This window comes from Peromyscus leucopus, chromosome 11 (assembly GCF_004664715.2).
Source record: "Peromyscus leucopus breed LL Stock chromosome 11, UCI_PerLeu_2.1, whole genome shotgun sequence".
NCBI lineage: Eukaryota > Metazoa > Chordata > Mammalia > Rodentia > Cricetidae > Peromyscus > Peromyscus leucopus.
This window is the reverse complement of record NC_051072.1, coordinates 64,278,888-64,291,360: the sequence shown is the minus strand read 5'-3', so window position 1 is coordinate 64,291,360 and position 12,473 is coordinate 64,278,888. Positions and strand designations below refer to the sequence as shown.

Genomic DNA, 12,473 nt, shown 5'->3' with positions numbered 1-12,473 from the left:
ATCTCAGACTGTTGTGTGCAGAATTCCAAGGAAAATACAAGAACAGCTTTTGTTAAGAAACTCTTTAATGCACCCAAGGAGGCAAACGCATAAATGGTGAATAATGGGTGATCAAGGCTACAACAGAAACTGTGTTGAATGAAGTCCCTGCATGGATGGCAGAGAAGTTGCTTTGACTGTGTGATGCAGGAAGTTCAAAGCTGACATGATGGCATGTCAGCTGCACTTTGATTGACTTCTAGAGCCCAGCTGGAAGAGTGGCCCTGCCACTGCTTGTGTGTGCACTGTGATTCCTTCCACACCTTCTGGGAGGCAGGAGGATGACCCTGGGGCTCATCCGCACTGCAGTCCTAATCATTTTAGGAGTTGTCATATCTGAATGCTTACATGAAATAGTCTGTGACCATTAGAAAACACATGATGATATTTGATACATTAAAAGCCATTCAAATCTTTAATTGATCTCCTCGGTGCTACTGAAAAAAATAATTTACTGGGGAAAAAACCCTTCAACTCCAATATTTTTAAAGCTTTAATTGTATTTATTTTTTTAATTATATGTGTTTGGAGACAGGAGATATGTGGGTTCCAGCAGAGGCCAGTGGCATCAGATCCTGAGGATCTGGAGTTGAAGGTGGTTGTGAACCACCCAGTGTGGTGCTGAGAACCAAACCCAGGCCCTGTGGAAGAGCAGCACACACTCCTGCCTGCTGCGCCACCTCTCTAGTCCTTCTAATACTATCTTTTAGGGAAAGTTTGGTCCTTTAATCTCTCTAAGTTCAGCTCCCGGAGAGCCAACTTCCTCTGTATCCAACCCCTCCACCTAGACCCAGACACAGAAATATACCTATAGACATAATCAAAAATAAAATTCACAATGGTCTCCATTGTTATAAAAATAAGCTGCTTTTTATTGTTTTTCTTTATTTTTGAGATTATAATTCATCATTTTCCTCTTTCCTTTTCTCCTTCCAAACCCCTCCTTGCTCTCTTTCAAGTCCGTGGCCTCTTACATATGTATATAAATACACATGTCTAACTAACTTGCTCACTCTGTATAATGTTACTTGTATGTATGTTTTCAGGGCTGACCATTTGGTATTGGATAACCAATTGTTGTGCTCTTCCCCACAGAAGACTGTTTCTCCCACTCACAGCGTTCTTGAGTTGCCTGTACTTTTTAGTGTAAGGTTGTGTCCTCCTAGGCATTCACCCATCCACTCTGACATGTTTATGCTGTTGTCCTTGTTCGGCTCATGTTTAGGCAGTCACGTTGGTAAGACTTTACAAGTGTAGCTTCTGATATTTCTAAAAGTCTCAATCTCATAGCAAACTCCTTGACCTCTGACTTTTATAATCTTTCTGTTTCCTCTTCTCAAATGTCCCCTGAGTCTTGTATGGAGATGTTTTATAAATTATCCAGTGGGACTGAGCCCCACAACTCGGCATTTTGATTATGAGAAGCATCTTTGATGAAGGGTGGTAGCTACACTTACCTGTAGGCATAAAGTAAGGAATTTTGCTGCTCTAGTAAAGTCTTGTTAGTAGATTGTTTACCAAGTCCGTGACTGGTCCACTAGCTCCTGGAACATGGCTAGGTTTCTACTACCAGGAATGACGTCCCCCCTGTTGCATAGACCTTAAGAGAGAGCTGTTGGTTACCACAAACTGTTGCAGATATCAGGGTGAAAGCTGAAAGATCAGAGAAGCAGAGCAAGCCACAGCCACCACCTCTCACCTCACCAACTCCTCAGCCTGAAAGAGCATGAATTCCTGTCTCCTCCCACCTTATATTCCTTTCTCTGCCCAGTCACATCACTTCCTGCTTCAACCTTGCTAGTCCTAGGATTGAAGGTGTGTGATCCCAAGTGCTGGAATTAAAGGTGTGCCACCACTGCCTGGCTTCTGTGGCTAACTGTGGCTGGCATTGTCCTCAGATCTTCAGACAAGTTTTGTTTCTTAGATTACAAACAGTATATCATCACAACAAGCACGTAATTACCATTTGTTGCACTTTTATGCATATCTTGGAATGGTGGTCATTGTCATGAGTCGTAGGTGTTGCGGCTATCTAAGACTATTAATGCTTCCTCCGTTGGCAGCTCACACACACAGTATTTTCTGAAACCACAGAAGTTAAACCACAGGCTTCCAGGTTAGATTACCTTGAATTACCTGAAACCTTTGTCCTAAGTGTGTGGTATCTTTAGTAATAGAGGCTTACTTTCAACCTATGGGAGGCAACCAAGGGTTATATCAATAGTCTATAATGGACTACCTTGACCAACCATATGAAAGGAAGTTTCTCATGCATGATACCGGGGGTTTTGTTAGTCTATGGTTCTTTTTTCTTTTCTTTTCTTTTTCTTTCTTTTTTTTGAGACAGGGTTTCTCTGTGTAGTTTTGGTGCCTTCCCTGGATCTCACTCTGTAGACCAGGCTGGCCTCCAACTCACAGAGATCCGCCTGGCTCTGCCTCCCGAGTGCTGGGATTAAAGCTGTGTACCACCACCGCCCAGCTAGTCTATGATTCTTATGAAGAGCATTGTCAGCCCAAGTGGCATAACTTCCTTTGAGATTGTGCGTGTGTGTGTGTGTGTGTGTGTGTGTGTGTGTGTGTGTGTGTATGTAAAAATAACCAAAGAAAAACGCTATCAATTTGAGAGGGGTGCATGGGAAGAGTTGGAAGGAGGGTACCTGAGAAGCAAGGGGAAGGAAAAGGGGGGAAAGTATAATTCTGTTTTAATTAAAAATTTACTTAAAAATTAAAATAACAGAAAAAAATAAACTCTTAAACAAAAAACACTGAAATTTATAGTTCCTTACAAACACACACACACACACAAACACACACACACACAAACACACACACACACACACACACACACACACACACACACACACACACACACACATCTTTTACCAGTAGAAGAAAAGATATGCTTAGAATTAACCTTAATGTAGAGGTAAACACTATGATAGTTTCATATTTTCAACTTTTTCAAATTTTCACCATAAATAATTTGTTTCGAGTTAATTTTTTCATCCATATGATTCACTCATCTAATTAAGACTAAAGTGCTGATTGTACTAAATTCACAGTATATTGACATGTCTTTTTCATTCCTGGAATTAGAACAAAAGAATATTGTGGTATATGTAAATTTGGTACAGACAATGCTTACAGTTTTGATTATTAAAACTTATAGAGAAATTTCAAGAGCTCTGTTAGAAATCAAAATGGAGCTCTGTTTACCTCCATTTAGAGCTTTTTACTTGGAATGTATAGACCTAATTACAGATTCCCAGGCGCATCTTCGGGTGGCCACTCCCAGATGACGAAGTGTCCTGAGCTGGTGTTGGGAGTCCATGCACACAGCATCCATTTCATTCACTACTGCTATACCTACATGACTTCCTCTGCTCAAGTTCACTGAGCTTGTCCTCATCAGCTGCTGAGGTCAGGCCCAGAAGACTTGAAATCAGAAGAAAGAAAACTGCCTCTCCTAAGTCGATGGCCTTTCTTCCTTGGTTTTGGTGTGAATGCAGCATCCATGCAACTAGCAGTAATATTTCCTGCGTATGTTCCTGACACATGAGCACCCTAAAGTCAGCGAAGCACCCATTATGTAAGAAAGCATGATTATTTGGATTTTAACAAAGGTTAATGAGAGTAATTTGGGGGTTTTCACAAAAGGGTTTTAAATTTCAGCTGTATAGTTAGGCACAGATAAAAAATTAGAAGACAATGAAAACATACATTATTCAGAACTGAAACTATAGACAGAGAGAAATTGGCTGGTTTGAGCTTTTAATGTGAGATGGTAGTTTTCGAAAAAATGTTGAATTTTACTTAAATCGCCTTAAGATGAGATGTATAGTTTCATAGAAATAAAAGGACTAACAATTTAGTTACCTCTTTTGTACTAAGAAGAGGTGATTTTTAAAGAAAACTAAGAATTAAAACAATACATAGCTAAAAAGGAAAAGTCAGTTTAAATCATTGCATAGGAAAGAGACTGTCTGGTTGATAACATAATGCATAAGACAAGAAATAAGGCTCCATGTGGTATTCTTTTTCATTTATATTCCTTTCAGTAATGAAATGGAATCTGTTACCCTACATCTATTTCATTAGAATTGTTGAAGCACCTGCCATCTATCATCATCGGTTTATACATATTTCAGGTTTTCCTGGTGAACAAATGTAATAATGCAGGTCCATATGTCCACATGTCTGGGAGTAGAGATGCCACATGACTGTTGGATTACCTGCCTGGACTTCTCCCATCTATTGTTTGGGGTATGTCACCTTCTGTCAGTCTAATTACTTCTGTAAGAGCGGCTGCTCCCTGCTCACAGTGTGACAATCACTACTTTGTGAATATACCCCAGAAGCCTCTGCAGTCAATTGATCTAGCCCAAAAGTGTCACTCTTCGGCAAGCTGGCTTCAGGATACAGGCTCACTGAGGATTTGCAGAGTTCTCTGGGGGTGGAGTCTCTTTAGATGTAGTGAGAAGTTGGTGGTTTCAGTAGATACCTTTCCTTCTCTTGGCATGCAGGAAAAGATTGCTTCAAAATACCATCGGAGGGACACCATCCATGCCTCCCATCTTTAGGATTTCTATCTCTATTAAAAAATGGCTGTCGGAGTGCCAACATTACCTGTCCAGACACACTTATAAAAATATCAGAGACGCTTTCAAGGCCAACAGCAGAGAGTTTGATTTTGCTAGAAAAGTCCTAAAGGAATACACTTCGAATCCATTTAGTAAGCCCTTTAGTTCATATTGACTATTCATTACTGTGAATAGACAGACTTGGCTGAGGCTAACAGTAGTTCCTTTGTCATCATCAAACAGCTGTAGATTTTAATATAATAAAGATAAAACTGTTCCTCTGGTTCTGCATTCACACTATGGTATTCAAGTTTGTGCCACCACTTCCATTTTCCAAGCTTTATAATTCCACCATAATCATTTGTTCTTGGCAGAAATATGTTATGCAAGCACTCAGCTGAGGATAATATTTTTGAACAATTTTTCCAGTGTTCTGGTTATGTGATTATGGGCATTCAGAGCTCGATATTAATTTACTCTCAGATTTTGTGTTTCCAGGTCTCAAAAAGCTCTTTTTTTAAAATAACACAATTTAGCTTAAATCATTACTTCCATACCAGTCGTATTTATTACAAGATAATGTCATCAGACACAAGAAGAATTTATTTGAAGAAAATCGGCTGCTGATTTTCCCCAGCTCATTACATTCCCATCCCACCAGCTTTGTTTGCTTTTAATTATTCACATCAAGCTTCAGGTACAAAGTGACTAGTGATTTTTTTGGTTTCTTAATCCACAAATGAAGTGTTTTGTTGACCAATGAACCCCTCAACTCTTCACTGAAATTTGGTGTAAAAGGACTAGAGCATTGCTTACTTGGTAGAGTGAGTACTTGCCTCCCAGGGACAAAACTCTGTGTTTGATCCACAGCGTAGTACAAACCAAAAGTGATAATTCATGTCTGTAATCTAGAACTTGGAAGGTAAAGGCAGAAGGATCAGAAATACAAGGTCATTTCAACTATATAGCAAATTTAGTGTCAGCCTGGACTACATGAAATCCTGTCTCAAAAAGAAATTCATGTCTAGGAAGTACTGGTATTTATTCATATTTTCATCCTTAAATTTTTCCCCAAACCTAATTCATTACATTTTTGACTTAATTTATACTATTGTTGAGTTGGCTGCTGCAGTTGAAATTGAGTCAAAGAGATAAAAATCTGTGTTCCTCATTTCTTAAAAGCAAAAACTTCAACAGGGAAATATCACCCACTCCTCTTTGTCCCCAAGCAGTGACCAAAACTCCAGCTGCCATGGTTAGCAGTACTGGTTGGAGGGAGATCTGTCATACTGTTTCCTAACTTCATGAAACAATTTTGAGACAGAATGAGTTAACTTTTGTAGAGGTATTTCGATGAAATATAAGCAGTATTTGAATTTTTATAAGCCACAGTATCTACCCACCCAAAAGCTTTGGGAGAATATTTAGCACACATGTATGTGCCAGATGGATTGTAATGACAGTTGATAGGCCTCTTCTAACCCTTGCGTTCTGTTGTCAGAAATCTACATATCAAAACAACAGTACTTTTTACAATAAGATTTATTGGGTAAAACACACATTGAAAAAATCCACTGTCTAGTAAGACTCTAAATTAACATCATATGAGGCTTTAAGCTAAAGGTTTTTATAAGAATATCTTAATGTGCCTGATAGAAATATAAATAAGTAACTTTTGAAAGCTACTAGATATTTTCTTGATCTTACCTATTTTTCTCTATTATAAGTGAATTCTTTTTTAAAACCATGTATGTGAGTTGTCATGTATGTTCTATGTGTTTTGTGTGTTTGATACGTGTTAGTATGTGAAGGTGTGCATGTGAATGTGGATGCATGTGTGTGCATAAGTGTGTCAAGGCCACAGATGGATATCAGATACCCTTTCTAGACCATGCCCCACCTTTAATTTTTGAGGAAGGGTCTCTCACTGAGGCTGAAGCTTACTTATTCAGATAGACTAGCCAGCCAGTTAACTCCAGGGATCTGCCTTCTCCACCCTCTGCCCCAGGGTGAGGAGTTGCAGGCACACACCATCAAGCTCGGCTCTTTACATTGGTCTGGGTTAGAAGAACTATATCCTAATGTTTATGTGGTAATGAGACATTTCTCCAGCCCTGTAAGTGAATTCTTAACACACACACACACACACACACACACACACACACACACACGCACAGAAGCACACACACACACACAGGCACACACACATACACACACCAAGGCACACACAGGCACACACATATGGACTATAATGTAAGATACTCGGTTTCCCTAAAAGCTCAAGAATCTGTAGAGGCCAAAGCAAAATCACATGCTAATAACACAAGTAGAACATTTGTATGGTTGAGATATACTAACAAAAGAGTTTGAAATGTAAGAAGTTAGTAAATGCAATTATCATTCTAGAGTTTTGTGATGTCCTTTCTAGTGTGATTGTGGGAATTCTCGATGAGTACTGGTTCTAGGCCAAAATCTGGGGTTGTATAGACTCATGAGAGGGGACAGGTGGCCCCACCAATTGAAAATTCCCCAAGATTACAAATGTATATTTTACCATCTTGTGTCAAAATATTCATTTTAATATTCAAACATCTTATCACATAATAAACTGTAACCATATGTTTGTTATATTATACCACTATAACATTAATAAATATTTACAGAGCTGCATTATATCCTAGCTGTATGAGAAATGATAGCTCTCAGTTTGATTTTAAGTACAAGCCTTCAATGCCTCAGAAAGTAATTTTAAGTAACATTATGTTTGTTGCACACTGATAAGAATCAAAGCTGGATATTTCCTTGGAAATGACATCATTTTGTTTTCCTCAAATGCATGAATTAAGGATGGAGTGTTATCTCAGCTTTCAGACCCTTGACTGGGTGCTTCAGTTTTGGCTTTGTTTGTATCCGAGTTCTGTATTTAACATGGATCAGCACTGCCGAACTTCCCATTAGTGAGAGACAGATAGCTGTGCCTCTCTTTGTAACCAACCCTGGTACTACCAGGAAAAATAAATAGTGTGTGAGACTCTTAATTATTGGCATGTCAAGTTGTATGATTAATCAAAAGTTTTATGATCTTCAAAACCACAACATTATTTCTGTCCACTGGACTGTACATAGTTTTGTGGAAAACCATGTTTTTTACAAAGAATAAAATTCAGGACTCCTGACTCATACTTTTCCACTGTTTTATTAGTATTTATCCCTTAGTGACAGCTCAAACTAGAGCAGACTACATCAGGAGACAGGAGGCTGGCGCTGAGCTGCTGACTTCACTCTCACGTGTCAGAAGAGTCTCAGGCTCATCCCTGTTTAGCTGAAACCAGGCGTTTCTGCTGCTTGATAACTACTGACTTGGGTGACTATGTACACTGCTGTCTTCCTTTCTCAGCTCAGGATAATGAAGCCCTAAGCTCAGCCATCCCAGTGTTGCCTCTAGCTCCTGTTTAGGAAGATAATTTCTCAATACTGGAAATTTCAGTACAGAATCTCACACTTGCACAGAACTCTAACAAGCAAAAATAATTCTTCCAAATGAGCTTCTTCCTCGTAAGTGTTTGGTGATTAGCTGGCTTCTCTGATGCCCCTTTGCCGTCAAGTGCCAGGAGTGGAGTGGAACAGTAATGCCAACCACTATGCTAAATCCAGAGATAATGTTTGCAACATTTCTGCTTTTTTCATCTCAAATTTTGAATTCATTGTGTAACATCCTGACTGCTTATATTTCTGTGGGAAAAGAGTATTGTATTGCATTGCACTTCACACATTGTGTTGGGTTGTAATTGTTTTTCATTATATATTTCTGTCTGAATTCCCTATCAAGAGATTTCATCTTTGTTCATTGACTGAATTTAGCTGCAAACAAGAGAGTTCCTTGTTTCTTTTTTAAACTATTGATGAGCACTCCGTTGAAATGGCTCAGTCTCGCCTTGTGATTTCTTTTCATAGTCTAACATATACAATAATCTGAAATGCTGGACAGCTTGACTTTCTATGACACCCCTAAATGTCTCTTGCAGCCTTTGTCTAGGTTTGAACTTTCCACATTATGTATTTCAGACATTGAGAAAGAAGGGCCTTAATGGCTGTGACAGCCCAGATCCCGATGCGGACGATTCAGTAGGTCACAGCCCTGAGTCTGAGGACAAGTACAGAAAAATTAACGAAGATATTGATCTAATGATCAGCAGGCAAAGATTGTGTGTAAGTACTCAGAACACCCTTCATTTTTTTTTACTCTTGATATTTCTCTGAACCTGGCAGGCATTGAACAAGAAAGAAAACAAAGGCTGTGAAAGCCCTGATCCCGACTCCTCTTATGCACTCACCCCACGCACTGAAGAAAAATACAAAAAAATTAATGAAGAATTTGATAATATGATCAAGAGTCATAAAATTCCTGTAAGTACCAAAGGTAGATGGCTGACCTGCTGGTGACTGCTGCAGTAACATACCTTAACCCTCTCGGTGACGGCTTGCTCTGAGAAGCATTGCAAAGTCAGACAGACAAAAATAGCCATCTCATCCCACGGGCAGTGCGTTTAGAAAGCAACCCCCATGGGATACTGAAATTACATAATCTCAAAGAGGTGCCACGGAGAAGTTCATTCTGAGGTAGAAGAGCTCACAGGAAAAAGAGAAAAGAAATCTACGTGACGTGCCCCGAATGTACACAGCCTTTGCGCCAGGAAGTTCTCCCACAGATCACAGTACAGTAAAACCACACGAGAATGGCTCTCTGCACAAGCTTCCTATGCAGAGACCAGAGACATGAGTGGAACTATGCTTCCCTCGCGTCCACTGGCGGTCACGCCCTAAGCAAAGGCTGCTTTCTGAATGACACATCAGCCCCTCCCCGCACACATGACACCCGACAGCAGCACGGAGGGGCTAAAGCTAACGCGCCGCAGGGAACAGACTGCATGAAACCTAACGGTAAGACTCCAGCGTCTGTGTGATTTCAGAGCGTTTTTCAGAATATTATCTGCTTTGCCTACACCAACATGTTCCATGCTTTAACTTTTGGCTAAATTTTGTCTTAACCGATTCAGAAATTTTCTAACCATCAATGCCTTGCCAGATAGTTAAGACAAATAACTGTGCATGTATTACTTTGTTTGTTCAGAGGTATAGGGCCAAATGGCTACCTTATTGTTGGACTTGGTCATCCATCAAGCATTGTTAATTCTGTAGCATAACAGGATTACACTCAAGGCTCACATGCTATGAATAATATTAGTACCTGAATCTAATTTGTACACAAGCTTCTCAGTAAATATAGTTTTCTTTTCAGAAAAGTACATTTCTGATAAGTTAGCAGAGCAGCTTAAACCTGAGTATTAAAAATAGATCTGCATTGAGAATGGGTTTTGTTTATTATACATGTAGATATTTGAGGTGAAAAAGCTGTAAACCATATCCACACTGCACTCACAAAGTAAATTGATGCATTACCACAGACAGCACACACTCAGCCTTTACAGGTTGAAATGAACGCTTTAATGTTTATTTGCCAAATTGTGCTTATTAGAAACTCCGTCTTCATGGCTGCTTACTTTTTCTTTTTCTAAATGAAATACTGTCAGCAGTACAGCCTTTTTTTTTAAGTTTCATATTTTAAATCTTTTTTGAGATTGTAATAGAATTACATCGTTTCTCCCTTCCCTTTCCTTCCTCAAAACCTTCCCATGTATCCTCCTAGTCTCAAAGGTCTTGTTACCTTCCAGTGTTCCCCACTTGTTCACAGTGTTTTACTTATCGAAGAAATCCATATATGCTTGCTAACTGTATGCAAAATTATTAAGTGATAAAATGTCCATCAAAATTTATTTTACCCAGCAAAGAGAAATAAACAGCTCCTTTGCTTCAATGTCTAGTTCTCAGAGCTTGAGTTTCTCTTGCTATCTATAGAAAAGTCTGTTGAAAGAGATGCGCACAAAGGTTTAAATGTAAGCCTGTGAGGTAATGCCTCAGTCAAAGGAATACTCTGCCCAGATCAGAAAAAGACAACTACCCCCCAGATTGCTGATCATTTTCAGCAAAGATGAGCCTGAATGTGGAGAAAATTTGAACTCCTAAAGTTTCAGAGGGTATTTATGGATCAGTTGCCCCACATTTTGAAGGGAGAGATGTGATACTCACCTAGATTCCCCAAGATATTTCACCTTGTCTTGTGAAAAGTCCAAAATCAAGACACAAGATTTTTGAAGAGGTACAAGGATGTGTTGCAGGAGGTAAAAAGCACGTGAGAGGCTGTGGGTGGACACCAAAGCGGAGCCATGGAGCCTCTGGTGTGCCACAGGATCTTCGTGTCTTACTGAGTGTCTCAGTGTCCACAGTGAGAAGCCCAGCTTTCACACATTGCTCTCAGTTGCTGGAAGTCCATTTTGTTCAACGTTTCCACAGCTGCTAAAACATTTATGGCAAGGCAAGGACACTCTGCCCTTTGTGTGCAGAGAGTGTCTTGAGCTCTTTAAAAACATTACAAGACTGTTTTTCTATTTCAAAGAACCAGTGTGAAGCATTTCCTTTTTAAAATAGAAAATTTAATACTGAAGTCACCTGTTGGAGTAATATAATTTATGCCCATATTCCTCAATTACATGAAATAATTCATGGGTGATTTGGAATCTTGTAGACCAGCGTTTCCTCCTGCTGGGTTTGCTACAGTTCATGCTGGGAATCATGACAAGCAAAAACAGCTCCATTAGAGGAACCAGAGATTAGCAAAAGGGTTGCATGGATAACAGTAGCAGCAAAATTGCTTTAGAGGAAATGAGAAGAAAGAAAGTGGAAAGAAATATCCATATTTGCTTCAGAATGATGGACTGTGAAGAGACAGACATGATGTTGTACCTAGAATCAGCAATAGAATTTATGTGAAAATCAGTTGAAATGATTTATATACAAAGTAAGAATGCTTGGAAAGAAGGAAAAGATTAAACACATAGGTCTGGTGGGGACAAGTTGGTAAAGCTCAAGAAAGAGGAGGTGGGTGGAAACTAACAGAGATGATGACGTCATAGCAGGGTGAGAAGCACCCAGGGTATTGAAGGTGCGAAGTGAGCAGAGCGAAGTTAGGCTGGGGGACCACGCAATCACCCATACTTAATTGTGTGAGTATTGAATACAGGGAAAGCAGCGAGGACAGATGCTCAGTGATGAATCACTGCCCCCTGAGGAGACACAGGGAGTGAACAGGTGTGTGCTATAACTACCAGGAAGCCAGGGAGAAACTGGGGTATTGGCAGTCAGTGGTCACTGGTCATTAGATTTGTACAATGTTGTTTTCTCTACTAGGAACTCTGGAGCTTAGTAATAATAGTTTGATTAGTGGAAAAACAACAACAGCAAAACAGAGGATTCGGTTCAGTTGTTCATACAAACAAAGGAAGGCCTATTAACTAAAATAAATATTTTATCAAAGATGCACTATTTGATTTTTATTAGACTTTTCTGAGTGAAAAGTTTGAGGAGATTAGGAGTTCAGATGCCCTCCTGACTAAGAATTCATACCTCAAGAACCGTGACCACTGTTCAGAGACAGTGGCCTCAAGCTTCCCAGCCATCATTTCGGCATCACTTAAGACAAGGACCACCTGCATACTGTCACAGAGATGGGCTTGGTTATGTGCCCTGCTGCTGTATTGTGGGGCTATAAGTCTCTAAGTCCTTCCCATGCTTAAAGCAATGGCTCATCTCGCTGTTCTTTGAGTCCTAAGTTAGATAGTCAGGCCTACTCACAGCTCTTTGAGCCCTCCAAACTCTACTTTCCAGAATTGAATGTTCTAAGCATTTCAATACTACCATGATGGAACTACCTACCTTTGGGGGAACTTTGGATTTTGA

The 12,473-nt window shown here is 39.7% G+C and overlaps 1 protein-coding gene and 1 long non-coding RNA gene across 14 annotated transcripts in view; one reads left to right on the top strand and one right to left on the bottom strand.

Moving 5' to 3' along the window:
• The window catches only part of LOC119088741, a 118,552-nt gene that overhangs the window by 28,382 nt on the left and 77,697 nt on the right, over positions 1 to 12,473 (bottom strand). The gene's annotated exons all lie outside the window — the stretch shown is intronic.
• The window catches only part of Mef2c (myocyte enhancer factor 2C), a 166,280-nt gene that overhangs the window by 116,638 nt on the left and 37,169 nt on the right, over positions 1 to 12,473 (top strand). For 8 of the 12 annotated variants that reach the window (XM_028875644.2, XM_028875638.2, XM_028875646.2 and 5 more), the window contains one exon: positions 8,685 to 8,828. In XM_028875644.2, coding sequence (XP_028731477.1) covers positions 8,685 to 8,828 — 144 coding nt within the window. Of the gene's footprint in view, positions 1 to 8,684; positions 8,829 to 8,888; positions 9,027 to 12,473 lie in introns of all 12 variants that reach the window. The other 4 variants (XM_037209541.1, XM_037209542.1, XM_037209539.1 and 1 more) reach the window with 2 other exon arrangements.